Consider the following 15,975-nt stretch of genomic DNA (forward strand, 5'->3'; position numbering starts at 1 on the left):
AAAGAGACCAACAAATAGCCTATTTTTTCTCATCATCTATTTTGACACATTTCATGATGTCTGGCAAATGATTTGTAGATTTATATAAGAATTATAAATGTCTGTTGTCAAATGTTTTATAATCATACAGATCATTAAATTAACCTTGCGTATTTCATATTTTCTCATCAGATGTATAAGCATGCCTTTTAATCATATTTTTTTCATATCATATGTATCATTCTTGTAATTGTGAAATGGTTACAACATAAAACATGCCTGTGTTAACCAATTTTCTTGTAAATGTTTTTTAAATAATAATTCATAATGTCAGGTCTTGAAAGCAAAATTGATTTCAATATGTATTTGGTATGTTAAAAATACATGATTTGCTGCAGGATGTTCCATCAAAACATAAATGTTACCAATTGGTGGCACTTTGAAAAAAGGGTAGCCATCTATACAGGCAAATTTATAATTTCTCTGACACTTTCACTGAACAAAATCACCCATCCCAGGGGCCATTTCAGCCATTTTGAAAAGGTGAATTCCCAACCAAGGATAAAAGGGGGGCCCAACAATATATTCCCATTGAAATGCATTGATAAATGGGGGGTTCCAATCCAACTTTTGAATCTGCCACTGCATGCATATTTTAGATTTTAAAGTGCTTTCCCAGGGTTTACAAAACATCTCTTGATAAAATAGGAACTGTATTGAGTCTTGAGTTGCAAGAAAATTGGTAAAAACAAGTATATAATTGTTAATGCTGTAAAATTTACCACATCTACTTACTTTTCAATGAGCTGGTTTCAGTCTTATGTTTTTCATTTAGTATAGAACATAGGAGTTCGTTTGAAATAATTTAAGTACAAAATGTATATGAAGGAGGTTCTATTGAGAGATAAAAAGAAAAAAATATATTTCTGATATTATTGTCAGCAGTGTTCTTAACTTTCCAGAACTATAATTTTGAAATTTAAACTTTCATTTAAAAGTGTATCTGTATCTTGAACCCTAAGAATCAATTTCATTGTAAGCTGAAAAATAGGCAACAATAAAACCCATTATCATAACTATTTCAGAAATTATGATTCAATTTGATAGGGGATGAATAATTATAAAACTCAAACCTGTTCTATAGAATTACTAACAAATTTGCTATGAATAATTAAAAGAACAGCATTATAATTTCAGTAAATAATTTCTCTGAAAATAAAGGAATATGATGTCAGAATTGTGTTTTATCATCAATTTATGAAATAAGAAAAATTTTCCTATCAAAACATTTAACTACAATAATTTGACAGGATAACCTATATACCTCCTTCATAGACACAGTACAACACCTTTGATAGAATTTGACAACTTTTACTTTGTACATGTTTCTGATTGCACTTTTCATTCATATAACAATAAAACCATTTTATACAATAAATGCTATTATTGTTTATAAACTTTAGTTCCTCCCATGCATTATGGGAATTACTAAATGACCCAAATTTCAAAATATAGCTTATGAATTTTGAAGGTCAAAGTTGTTTCTATTCAGAAACCCTTAAACCAGAGGGTAATTAATTTAGTGTTATTTTTCTACAGTTTCAATGTTGGCATCAATTAAGATGACTAACTTAGCCATAGTCTTAATTTTCAAAGGTGTTGCTTTAACTACTGGTAGTTTGGCATAATCTACAATTTACACTATAGTGACAGGTTAGTTATCAGTCTTGTAACATTATGATAACAAAATCATTTAACTATTTCACCAATCTTTAATTATGAACACATCATTAGAAGTCTTAGAATAATTTGGCTCTAGCTAAGTGAAAGTACATGATATTAAATTCTTTGTCATTATTTAAACTGTAAACAAGGCAAGATTAATTGAAAAAAGTACTGTAGTAAAAGCTTTGCTTCTGTTTTAACATGATATGTTCAGATGATAAATTAACATAGCAACATGTTGATACATATAAAGCTGAGACATGGTATGATTGCCAATGAGATATCTTTCCACCTTAGTCCAAACAAAAGACTTAAAATGACAAAATAGTCGGACCCTAACATTTCATTATCTAGTCAGGCTAAGTCTTCAACATTGGGTTTAAAAAGCTGAAGGATCACCAAATGTTATTGAATATGCTTGTACAATATCACATATTACTGTGGATTCATTATTATTCGTTAGATTTCAATTTTCATGGTTTTTGTGGGAACAGGCAAACCATGAAATCAAATGTTCAACGAAATACATATTTTCAATGGATGTTGTATACAAAGATTGTAAAATCATCAAAATCAAATATCAACTAATATGCAAGTTTTCAGCAATCCACGAAAATTGATACCCACGAAAATAAATGAATCCACAGTACTTAAAAACCCTCACGATTGTGGTGATTGATTGGTTGACTAGTTGGTGTTAAATGCATTCTTTAACACTATTGTGCTATTTTGTGGTGGTCAGTTTTTTATTGGTGGAGGAAGCCTGAGCACCATTAGAGAACCACAACCTTCATTAGGAAAACTACCAATCCTAGTCAATTAAGATTTGAGTCAAGTGCACCTGCCACTTGCAGGATTGTAATAGGGCATAACTACAGAATAGGAAAAGTAATGCCACTTAAATTCAAACTTTGTGTTTTGTGGTAATAGTATGGTGTATAACTGGTAGTTTTCATACCATTTAGTTGTGGCAAACTTAAGTCATAGAACTTAAACCAATTTCAAGACAAAGGAAGCACAGATGGACAAGGGTAAAACTTAATGCCTCCTCCACAACTGCAGGGGCATAAAAGATCTGTATAATAACTAATATTGAAATCCAAATGTCAGCATACCTTTGTTCAGTGTTGCTGATATTGGTGAAAGAGGTTAACTTGGATGTCCAATAGAATATATAAGTGTACCTGGTCTTGATTTTTATAGAAGCAGAATAAGAACTTTGAGCTCAATTTTAGTAACTGCAGGAATTATTCGCCATGTCATAGTCCATCTACAGTGATAACCAGTCTGTCAACTTGAAGACCAGTTCAAACCCCTTATATTGGAAAGTGTGTTCAACTTTGACTTTCTTAGGCAAGTATTGCCAGCTTTAATTTTCTGTTGCAGGTTGAAGTATAAGAGTTTTTCCAAGGCATTGAACCACTAATTCAGGCCTGGCCAGAAAGAACATACAAGAAAGCAAAAATATTTTAAACAATTAAGTTCCTACAGCTTTAGTAACTTTGTCAATAAGTAGATATGGGACCTTGGGATATCTGTAGAAACCTTGTTAGAAGTTTATTTTGAATAATTGACAATTGTGTGCAATTATAGCACAAAATATGTCGTCATATTTGTCCTGTAGCTAAAATCAGATGTACCTGTTTTTATACTTTCAAACTACCAGGAATCAGTGGGAGTATGTTAAACTTTTTAGCACAAGTGAGGAAAAAGTGTAGTTTTGACATGAAATGACTGACTTTATTTGTACAACAACAAAGAAGCTATGAACAATTGAAATTGCAGCATTCATCATAAAGATTAATATGGCTAGTAATAAGTGTTTTTATTCCTCAAAACTCGGCAAACAAACCTGATCTAGTTTACCCACCACATACAAATACATGTGATTTTGCCTGTTCTAGATGAGGCTTGTGATAATTGAAGGTTGATAAATGATTGTGAACTGGTGTATTATTAATGAAGACCATATGTAGATAGATAGTGGCCAGTAGAAGCATGTAACCAGGTGTTCCTGCTGTGTTGAGGACTCATTTGTGTCCATGGCTGTTTGGTTTGGTCCGGTTGTAGTCTCTTTGACACATTCCCCATATCCATTCTCAATTTTTATCTTGGTGTCTTTTTATGTTGAATAAGATGTTTATTTTGTAATTTTATTTTCCTTGGAATAATACAATGCAAACATGTTATAAAAGAAATGGAGATGAAAACATCTGATTTATGTCTCTCTTTAATTGTATAAAATTTATTTATAAATGAAGGCAAATTTGTAAGTTTAATGACATGATGTATAAACACAAGCATACACTTGGAATAAAACAGATTATTCCTCATATGGATTTCTGCATCCACACTAAATAGGCCATTCCACACCGATTCTTTTTTTTTTTTTAATGAACTCTCTTTTGACTTTTCATTTCCATACTAAAAATATGACCTTAAAAAAATTACAATTGTATACAAATTTTTATCAAAAGATTTACAAATAAAGCATTAATAGAAAATACATAAATATTTGGTATAAAGACCAATGAAACCATTCCACTGAACATAAAAGCCAATAACAATGAAACAAAACTTTTTCAACAATAATTTTTTAAGCTGAAATTGCCTTGATTATTCCTTTAACAAGTCGGGATACATTTATTGTGTTTTTTAAGATATCTATACTGCATTATAAAGCTTAAACATCAAGAAAACCAAGAGAAATTATAATAAATTGTTCAGCACTATACATCAATTTTCCTGCACATAATGAAAGAAAAAAAGAAACAACATTTGACTAGAAATATCACTACAGCTCATCTTGTCTCTTTATATCCAACAATTCTACCTCAAATATAAGTGTTGCACCACCTAAAATGACACAAAATAGCATACATTATATATAACGGATTTATGTATATCTACATGCAACAATAAAAATTAAGTTTGAAAAATGTAATATTGCAAATTTTATAAAAGACAATAAATATAAAGACAGAAAATAGTTGTCTGAAATGTTGGTATGACACCTAAATTGTATTTATTTGTCACATTTTCTATCTTTGAGTGATTGGTGTTCATCAGATGGAAAATAAAGTTATCATATAAGGGGGGGGGGGCAATACCTTTTTGTGTTAACCTGTAATGGCCCTTTTCAAGGTGTTGTTAACTGTTATCTGAAATCAATTTAAGTTGTTAACTGTTTTCAACCCTGTTTGTTAAACTTTTATCATCATTTTTGCATTTTTTGTTAACTGTTTTTGCCAAAATTGAGGTGTTGTTAACCTGTTAACAGACCCCCTATATTGCCCCCTCTATAAACATGATTGACTTATCAATTTCAATGTTTGTACTTTATATGTTGTTTTCTCCACCTAATAAAATTACCTGGAATTTTTGGTGGAGCTCCTCTATCACCATATCCCATATCTGAAGGAATGACTAATTTCCTTTTTTCACCAACACACATTCTAAAAAGAAAACGATAGTGAAAAATTGTATCTCTATCTTATTCATAATATTCCAAAAACCAGATACATGTCTATTCAACATTTGTTCAAGGGACACAACTCTTCATTTATCCTTCACATCTATAGTAAAGTATGTCAAGATGTAATTTGTTTGTACGAACTAAATTGATTGACAATTGCAATATAAATATAATGTATAAAGAACAAAATGCATAGGAATCAAACATTAACTAATTCATTATTGATATACAGATATAAGCATCAGTAGCAAATTTTCAAAGCTGATATCTTTCTTAATATTTATGACAGACTTTTCACTTTATTTTTTTCTTATTTAATACACTGACACAACAAATTATCTTTTAATTCCAACATTTATTTAAAAAAAAAAATACCAAGCTTTACAGTAAATCTTTATACATGTATAACCTTTTTAAACTTATCCCAATACATACAACAACCCCATACTGTACGACTAATGCCTGTAAAACTTTAATGATAGTCTTTCCTGATATTAAAATCCTTTAACAACTTACCCCAGTAAACCTTGATCCCATCCTTTAACAACTTACCCCAGTAAACCTTGATCCTATCCTTTAACAACTTACCCCAGTAAACCTTGATCCCATCCTTTAACAACTTACCCCAGTAAACCTTGATCCCATCCTTTAACAACTTACCCCAGTAAACCTTGATCCCAACCTTTAACAACTTACCCCAGTAAACCTTGATCCCATCCTTTAACAACTTACCCCAGTAACTTACCCCAGTAAACATTGATCCCACCCTTTAACAACTTACCCCAGTAAACCTTGATCCCATCCTTTAACAACTTATCCCAGTAAACCTTGATCCCACCCTTTAACAACTCACCCCAGTAAACCTTGATCCCAACCTTTAACAACTTACCCAAGTAAACCTTGATCCCATCCTTTAATAACTTGTCCAGCTCCTAATGTAAATACAAATGGTTCTTTCCTTGGTATACTGCTGTCAAATTCTGTACCATCTTCTAATTTACCCTGAAATTTATTAAAACATTTTCTGATTCTATGCATGACGTGATAACACATGGATGAACAGCTAACTAATAGAACCACAAAAAAACAAAATATACAGAGCATTTATGAAACAAATTAAACTTTTGGTAAAAGAATAATTTTTAATGCATCAAGTGCTCTTATACTGGAATGATATTAGTTTAATATTATAATACACTGTACTTTAAAAAAAGAAATTTAAAAAAAAATCTTATTAAAGATTTTATCCTGCCAACATAGTGACATACATATTTTTAGTAATTATTTTAATCTATTTTTGGAATGTAGTTTTCTTTCTTGTTATTTTTTCTTAAATTTGTGTTCAAATCTCAACTGATTTTTATACATTCAACACTGACAAATATGGTGTTTTTTTTAAGTGTATAATGTCAGACATTGTACATGAATTGATACATCGCATAAACAGGAAAATTAGGAAGCTGTTTAACATGTTTATTTTGTTTTAAAATGCCTTCAAATACTCAATGTGAGCAAACCCTATATGTGTAGAGTTTCTCCTTACATGTATGATCATAATAAAGAAATTGTTTATTTTTCGAAAAAGATAAGGATTTTCTTATCCCATGCAAAGATTACCTTAGCTGTATTTGGCACCATTTTTGAAGTTTGGGTCCTCATAGCTCTTCGGCTTTTTGCTTGTTTGGCTTTATAACTATTTTGATCTGAGCGTCAGTGATAAGTCTAAAGTTATGTAGACCAAAGGTGTAGTAAATTATATGGTACCTTTGATAACTATTAATTATACAGTATATAAAATATGTTCATGACGTATGTATTGGTAATAATTTTTGTTCTTTTAGATGTACATGTGTATTATACACTTACAGTATAATGCATGTGTAGTGTATCTCCCTTTCTAGATTTGACTGTACAGTTGTCTACCCTTTTCTTCACACCAATCTGTAATTTCTTCTTTTTCTCTTCCTCTCCAGCCCAAGCTTGTACAACCATACACAGCATCAACAGACCATTTACAACCCAGCTTATCCTCATTCTGAAACAACATACATTTGTTATTTATACTTCTTAATGACAACCGCTCTATCATGACAGAACATTTATCATGTTTATAGGTTTGATTGACTACATATCATGTTTCATCAACTTGGTAAAAATTGAAAATGTTCGATGACGGAAGCGACTAAAAGGGAGTATCGTAAACAACAGGGCAACTTGTCTTCGCTTTTGGGGGTCGGGAAAAGCGAAGTGATGGTCGGGAAAGCGACTTCTTCGCACAAGTCACCTGGTAGCATGAGCCCTGCATATGTAATTCAGTGATAAGAGGTGGTTATACATGTATGCTTTGTTTTATACAACCAATTTAAGTTCTATTGGTAATTTCATGATGGCGAGTTTATATAAGTGGGAGTATCCAGAGTGCCTTGAGAAAACAATAGAAATTTGATAGGATAACTGATCAATAGGCAACTTTCAAGTTTGATGCATTTCCTTCAAAAACTCTGGTTTTATTGAACATCTTTTGTGTGTTAAGGGGCATCGTCACTCCCGTTCCAATGTTGAGCAAGTGTTTGGAAAACTATAATACCTTTTTCATGTTTTTTCACAAATTTTTCGGCAAATCAAATTCTCATAATTGACAATCTGCACTGCTGTCATGCAGGAGTTGTGATGAAGTATGTACAAAACAAATATTATTTCTAGTTTATCCTGCACAATGACAATCACTAAGACACTTGATGAATGTAAATAGTGCAGGGATACAACCAATCCTCTCTACCTGGTAAATGAAGTCATAAAGGAGGACATAGTTTTTTTCCGGAAACAGAAAGTGGTCTATAAAAATTGAAGTACAAAGAACCTGTCATGTTCTTAATCTCAAAAAATTACTGCTCACATACTAGTGATGCAGTAGATTGAGACCCCAATTGAAGTTTGAAGATGGTTGATTGTGTTCAATTTTTTCTCATTTATCTTGACTAGCCATGCTAGCTGTAGAGTTTATCAACTTTATTTTGTGCTCAACACACATTGTACTGTATGTACAAACATTTGTCTATGGAATACGTAATTATCATCAAAAACAGTATGTTGTACTCTAGATTTCTTTTGGTGTTCATCATATTTAATCAGAGTGGCAGATCCAGAACTTTTTATATTAAGGGATGGCCCGTTGACTGACTTACATTGTAAGGGGGTCTCCCCAGTCATGCTTTAGTGATTCCCTATATAATCAACCAAATTTTTCATATTCAATGAAACAAGAAACAGGTGGGGGATTGGTGGATTAGGAAAAAATAACATTCTGTCACTTTTTTTTCTTCTGTGTACAATTCAATATGACATTGTCCACTCTAATTACATACGGGTCATCAGCAGACAGAATTTGTTTGCACTTTTCCATTGTGTTGTTGAACAGATATTTTCTATTTGTCAAAATTTTATGTGAACCTTAAGCTTTTAAATGTCCAGTTACATTGTACATTGTATGGCAAACAAAAAAAGTGTATTGCTGCAGCATTTGGTTGGTCTGCATACATTTTTAACTACAACTGTAGTTCATGAAAAAACACTCTAAATTAGACTATTCATATAATTTCAATGTCCTGCAGCCTAGCCAGACTGAGGTAAAAAAATAAATGAGCAAATTAGTTTCACAAATAAAGGCCTATAAAATATTTTGACTTTGAGTTTGTGAAAGAATTTGTTTCTGTGATTGTAATCTGTCTGTATCTGTATCGTTACGTCGAAAGGTACCATTACTGGCTTTTACTCGACGGGAGAGAGAGCGCCTATTGACTGTTTTGGACAGCTATTTTGAAGGTCTCAATCATTTTTTTTTTTTGTCAATTGACTAAGTGCACACTATGTCTTCCTCCAGTTGGTTCCAGTGAATCACAGTCTTGATTAAAAAAAAATAAAAAAATCGGGAAAATTTCCCGAAATTTTTCATTTTTACTACATGTACTAATGAACTCAAAATCTGACAGACATTAACTTTTTTCACAGATCTACTTCCTGTTCCAGTTTTCCCTGCATTTGCACAGAAATCTACTTCCTTTTCTGGTTTTGTTTGCACGAGACTTTGAATAAAATATATATTTATCAGTCTAGTAAAATATTAGATTGGAACTCGATACAAATTCATTTTTAATAATTGTTTGATATGAAAAAAAATTTACCTGATGAAAGGGTTTCTTTTGTTTACATTGAATATGACGTCATAACTTAAAGAACTTCACAGCTAGATCCCTAACAACAGAACAAAAGTTAGGGTATTTTTGTTTTTCCGTTGTTTTTTTTTATCAATATGTTTGAGGCCATGGGAAAATAATTCATGGTTTCCCCTAACCCGACCGGGTCACTGTTTTACCGCCGGGTCATTCAATTTTTTTGAGAGAAAAAAAAAAATATTAAAAAAAAAAAAAATTTTTTTTGCAGAGACAACTAAATGTGTGTTGGAAGTATGCAAGATTAAAGTTCTGCTGTAGAAACAATACATATAGATATAAAATTATGCATGGTTACAAAAAAAAAAAAAAAAAAAAAAAAAAAGCCTGCCTGCCGGGTCTTTTAAATTTTCCCATGTTAGGGGAAACAAACAATTAATTTTCCATGGCCTGGACAAGGACTTATATACGTCCCTGGTTTGAATTAAAAAAAATAATGCATACAGACTTCTTCCCCATACACCTAATCGCTATTTGTTCGCCATTACAGGATATCACACAGGTTCCCGTAAAATTTTGATGTCATATAAAAACAAAATGTCTGACGCCACAATGGAAAAGTGATTGTGCATGACGTCAAAAGTTCAAGCGGCCGGGTCAGCCGGGATTATAATAGCGATAAGGTGTATTCACAGCTTATGCCTGCCTCATATTAGTTTCATTGCCTATGAGTTGGTTTTTACTGAGTTATTAACTATGTTTGTGCTCTCATAGTCCACAAACCGTGTCGGTTTGATTTTCCTTTTGGTTTTGCTTTTTACCAAAAATTTGTCAGGTTTGATGAGGGGGGAAGGACCTATATCGGGACTCCAGGCAGGGGCAGATGCAGGAATTTTCGAAAGGGGGGGTGCTACCCAGGGCAAAGGGGGGGGTGCAAAACATATGTCCCGATACAAATGCATTGATCGGCAAAAATAAAGGGGGGGTGCCCACCCCCGGAACCCCCCCTCTGGATCCGCCACTGCCAGGTGTTTTTAAGCACGGGATTTCAGGATTGATCCTATTAGGATCTGGGAATTCTTTTTTATGAATGTCCGGACCTCGGGATAAAAATTTACGTATTTTTAAGCCTAGGATTTTGTGATTTTGTGTTTTTAAACCTGGGATTTTGGGATCAGTATTACCAGTCTTTAGCTTGTTCTTCTGGACTGTAGTTTTTTAAGTTCCAGTACTCAGCATTTTGCATTTTGTAATAAAGTAAAAAATTATGTTTTCAATTTGAGACTGCAAGTGTAAACAAGCTCACTCAAAACTCTAACATTACAAACAACAGTGCCACAACAGTGCCACTGCCACTTGAGACCTTGAGCATTCTAACTCTTGCCATCATTTCCATCAATTGTGAATTTCACAAAAACGCAAATCTTTAAAGGTAATTTAGCTTACTTGTCTTGTTTGTGCTGTGTGAATTACTGACGTGTCGTATCTTTCTTCGTTCGCCGGTCAGTTGATCAGTGTTATGTTTGATCTTTCTTATCATGATAAATACTGTTATCAAGCAAACACAAAGATGATTTTAAGAATTATCCAAAATTATATCTGGTTTCTTTGGGGTATTTTAACCAGTACATGCAATCACATATCGGGAACCAGTGCAAACGTTATACTATCAACTTCCGGTTAAAGCGGCGGCACAAGCCAAATATTTTGTAACTGCAAATAATCTATTTGCATCAATTCATCATCATGTCGTAAGCACAGTTTAATATCCTTAATAACTTAATCATGCATATTTGCTTATGTTTGTATCTCAATTTTCATTATTCTCGTCCATAATTACATGAATTTTGGTGTTGTATTGACCCCCACAAGTGTTTGTTTACAAATATCTTTTGCACGGTTCACTATTTTAAAGATCTTCATCCCTGAGGCCTCATCATACTTCCTAACACCAATATCTTGAAGCATAAAAGTGGATAATATTGTCGAGAATTCAAGATAGTTGTTATAGAAATCCAATAAATACCACCGAAATTTGGCGTTATAAACATACTAGTGAACAGAACTTGAGAAGGACCTTCCTTGTTTCACTTTCAGTTTATAAATGTATGAGATGTGTAAATGATTGCCAGTGGAACAACTATATACATAAGGACAAGTAACTAACTATGTAAATAACTTCTATTCACAGTTGACACATGATCAAATTTGGGATTCATGGTATCGGGTCTGTTTGCACCCAATAGGCAATATACTTTTCCACCCTACACGTTTGTGCCCAATTTATATATAGTTATAGGAATACACTGATCTAAATTAGGGTAACCCATGTTTATAGAGTTCTCAAATGTCCCGTGAGTGTTATGCATGCAAGAAAATAGCAATACACTTACCAAAACTCATTACAAGTTATTAAACACAAAACCAATAAAAAAAATAGTGCTAACATAAAGAATGTGAAATTAAAAGGGTGCAAATGGACATGTATTCCCGTAATGTACATGGCTTGAAAAGTCAATACTGGGAGCTCACTGTTAACATATTTGTCAAGAAATGTGATTGGTCTCCGGTAATGCATCGATTATTTTATTATGTGTAATGCAATTTACATACTTTTGTCAAGAAATTAGTGCTAAATATCCCCATTGTTTACATTTGTAACCCATTACAAATGGAACATGGTAAATTTACTCATTCTTTGCAACTGTTAGAAGTCTGTTACATGTTCAAAAGGGTACAATTGTACATGATTTCAGAAATTATAGTGGATACATTTTGTAATTGAAGAATACTATTTGTATGAACACATGCATTATTAATTCAAAATAAAGTAGTGATTTATGTATTTGCTATAATCGTCATAATAGTAACCATTGATTTTATTTATAGATTCTATATATTGATGCCCCCTCTGTAGCAAAGGGGGCATTTAGTTTTAATACCCTTGTCTATTGATACTTCTCAAAGACGGTTTCCTTTCTCTAATTACATTAGCATGTTTAGTTTGCCTTAACCAAAAGCTTATACTTAAAACTTATACACAAAGCTTATTACCACAAAACACAGATCAAATATTGTATGATCATGATTTTTTTTATAGTTAATTGATGTTTTATTTTATTTTTCAGTGCATTATTACAAAAACCCAAAAGTGAGATGACTCCAGAAGAGTTGTCCAGTAGGGAACAAGAAGAGTTTAATACTGGTCCCCTGTCTGTCTTGACGCAGTCAGTAAAGAACAACACACAAGTCCTTATCAACTGCAGAAACAACAAGAAATTGTTGGCCAGAGTGAAAGCATTTGATAGGTGGGTGGGTTTATCAGCAAGACTGAACTTTGTATTCATATATCATGATGCATTTGTAAACTAATCAGAACCATCACAAACAATAAATGTTATCTGACCATTTTTATAATTATATACATGTAAGCATAACTATAGATATGAATTAGTCATGTTATCTTTTACATCTTTAAATATCTCTCATGGATATTCTTTTTTTCAAAAAAAAACCAAATACTCTAAAGGAGCATTAAATTTTATGAAAATTTGTGTATATTTATTAAAGCAAAATGTCTAAGGGCAAGTTAAAAAAAACATGCAGAACCCAAATACCAATATCAATAAGCTTTAGAAGCTCATCATGTGACATCTGCTTCAATTGACATCTGAACCCAAATACCAATATCAGTAAGCTTTAGAAGCTCATCATGTAACATCTGCTTCAATTGACATCTGAACCCAAATACCAATATCAGTAAGCTTTAGAAGCGCATCATGTAACATCTGCCTCAATTAACATCTGAACCCAAATACCAATATCAATAAGCTTTAGAAGCTCATCATGTAACATCTGCTTCAATTGACATCTGAACCCAAATACCAATATCAGTAAGCTTTAGAAGCGCATCATGTAACATCTGCTTCAATTGACATCTGAACCCAAATACCAATATCAATAAGCTTTAAAAGCCCATCATGTAACATCTGCTTCAATTGACATCTGAACCCAAATACCAATATCAATAAGCTTTAGAAGCTCATCATGTAACATCTGCCTCAATTGACATCTGATTCCAAATACCAATATCAATAAGCTTTAGAAGCTCATCATGTAACATCTGCTTCAATTGACATCTGAACCCAAATACCAATATCAATAAGCTTTAGAAGCTCATCATGTAACATCTGCTTCAATTTACATCTGAACCCAAATACCAATATCAATAAGCTTTAGAAGCTCATCATGTAACATCTACCTCAATTTAAATCTGAACCCAAATACCAATATCAATAAGCTTTAGAAGCGCATCATGTAACATCTGAACCCAAATACCAATTTCAATAAGCTTTAGAAGCGCATCATGTAACATCTGAACCCAAATACCAATATCAATAAGCTTTAGAAGCGCATCATGTAACATCTGCCTCAATTTACATCTGAACCCAAATACCAATATCAATAAGCTTTTGAAGCTCATCATGTAACATCTGCCTCAATTTACATCTGAACCCAAATACCAATATCAATAAGCTTTAGAAGCTCATCATGTAACATCTGCTTCAATTGAAATCTGAACCCAAATACCAATATCAATAAGCTTTAGAAGCTCATCATGTAACATCTGCCTCAATTGACATCTGAACCCAAATACCAATATCAGTAAGCTTTAGAAGTGCATCATGTAACATCTGCCTCAATTGACATCTGAACCCAAATACCAATATCAATAAGCTTTAGAAGCCCATCATGTAACATCTGCTTCAATTGACATCTGAACCCAAATACCAATATCAATAAGCTTTAGAAGCTCATCATGTAACATCTGCCTCAATTGACATCTGAACCCAAATACCAATATCAGTAAGCTTTAGAAGCCCATCATGTAACATCTGCTTCAATTGACATCTGAACCCAAATACCAATATCAATAAGCTTTAGAAGCTCATCATGTGACATCTGCCTCAATTTACATCTGAACCCAAATACCAATATCAATAAGCTTTAGAAGCTCATCATGTAACATCTGCCTCATTTTACATCTGAACCCAAATACCAATATCAGTAAGCTTTAGAAGCTCATCATGTAACATCTGCTTCAATTGACATCTGAACCCAAATACCAATATCAATAAGCTTTAGAAGCTCATCATGTAACATCTGCCTCAATTTACACCTGAACCCAAATACCAATATCAATAAGCTTTAGAAGCGCATCATGTACATAACATCTGCCTCAATTTACATCTGAACCCAAATACCAATATCAATAAGCTTTAGAAGTGCATCATGTAACATCTGCCTTAATTTACATCTGAAACCAAATACCAATATCAATAAGCTTTAGAAGTGCATCATGTAACATCTACCTCAATTTACATCTGAAACCAAATACCAATATCAATAAGCTTTAGAAGCTCATCATGTAACATCTGCTTCAATTAACATCTGAACCCAAATACCAATATCAATAAGCTTTAGAAGCTCATCATGTAACATCTGCTTCAATTTACATCTGAAACCAAATACCAATATCAATAAGCTTTAGAAGCGCATCATGTAACATCTGAACCCAAATACCAATATCAATAAGCTTTAGAAGCTCATCATGTAACATCTGCTTCAATTGACATCTGAACCCAAATACCAATATCAATAAGCTTTAGAAGCACATCATGTAACATCTGCTTCAATTAACATCTGAACCCAAATACCAATATCAATAAGCTTTAGAAGCTCATCATGTAACATCTGCCTCAATTTACATCTGATGTCTATAATCATTTCAGACATTGCAATATGGTATTGGAAAATGTAAAGGAAATGTGGACAGAGACCCCTAAAACAGGAAAAGGAAAGAAGAAATCCAAGCCAGTGAACAAAGACAGATATATCTCAAAAATGTTCTTACGAGGAGATTCCGTTATCTTGGTTCTCAGGAATCCAATGGCTACCAGCAAATAAAAAAATATAGTGGTGTTCCATGTGAAATCAGAATATTTGGTATTGTAAAAAACAGGACTGCAAAGATCATGAAGATGCAGTATTTACTATGTTATCTGTCAGACTTGTGGATTCTTAAACAAAAGTTAAATGTCTTATCAAAGCAAGAACATTGTTCAAAATAGTTTTGGTTTGTTTCATCAGATCTGAATAGAAGTGACTTGTTCAATCATGATTTAGATTCTATGACACCAACAAAACATCTAAAACAAAGTAATTTTTACATTCAGTCATTTTCATTCATTCAAGGTCATTATTTTATATGTACATTAGCAAATGTTCATTTTATACTAATAAACATGTTGTCATGAGAAAATGATTTTATTTACATTTATAGTACACATATCAATTAAGAATTGAAGTGTGGAATATGTCACACAAAGAGACAGCCTGATCAAAGAGCAGATGGGTCTTCAACACAGCAAGAAAAACCCACACCCAGTGTCTGGCTTCATCTGGCTCCTTAAACAAAAATGTGTACTTGTTCAGTGCTAATGGGTGTTATACTAAACTACAAGATTAAGAAAGGCCAGAGGCTCCTGACTTGGCAGGGTTAAACATATTTTGTGAGATCTCCCCCTCCCCTTATATCACTAGCCAATGTATGATAAACAAACACTT

General features: G+C 32.7%; 2 protein-coding genes across 3 annotated transcripts; one reads left to right on the forward strand and one right to left on the reverse strand.

Moving 5' to 3' along the window:
- Positions 1-3,916: 3,916 nt before the first annotated feature.
- On the reverse strand, positions 3,917-11,034 carry LOC134701377 (peptidyl-prolyl cis-trans isomerase FKBP2-like). Of its 2 annotated transcripts, none has more exons than XM_063562517.1 (5): positions 10,795-11,034; positions 7,046-7,214; positions 6,069-6,181; positions 5,077-5,159; positions 3,917-4,560 (listed from the first exon to the last, which is right to left on the reverse strand). In XM_063562517.1, exons 2-5 carry the CDS (start codon positions 7,211-7,213, stop codon positions 4,499-4,501), a joined length of 426 nt encoding a protein of 141 aa, XP_063418587.1. In that variant the 5' UTR covers position 7,214; positions 10,795-11,034; the 3' UTR covers positions 3,917-4,498. The 2 variants fall into 2 exon arrangements, with proteins under 2 accessions (XP_063418587.1, XP_063418588.1); XM_063562518.1 differs by lacking the exon at positions 10,795-11,034 and adding an exon at positions 9,853-9,969.
- On the forward strand, positions 10,965-15,385 carry LOC134701378 (small nuclear ribonucleoprotein Sm D2). Its single transcript, XM_063562519.1, has 3 exons — positions 10,965-11,099; positions 12,477-12,656; positions 15,141-15,385. The coding sequence occupies exons 1-3, from the start codon at positions 11,095-11,097 to the stop codon at positions 15,313-15,315; spliced, it is 360 nt and encodes a 119-aa protein (XP_063418589.1). The 5' UTR covers positions 10,965-11,094; the 3' UTR covers positions 15,316-15,385.
- The last annotated feature ends 590 nt before the right edge of the window (positions 15,386-15,975 follow it).

This window comes from Mytilus trossulus, unplaced genomic scaffold (genome assembly GCF_036588685.1).
Source record: "Mytilus trossulus isolate FHL-02 unplaced genomic scaffold, PNRI_Mtr1.1.1.hap1 h1tg000244l__unscaffolded, whole genome shotgun sequence".
In the NCBI taxonomy this organism is placed as follows: Eukaryota; Metazoa; Mollusca; class Bivalvia; order Mytilida; family Mytilidae; genus Mytilus; species Mytilus trossulus.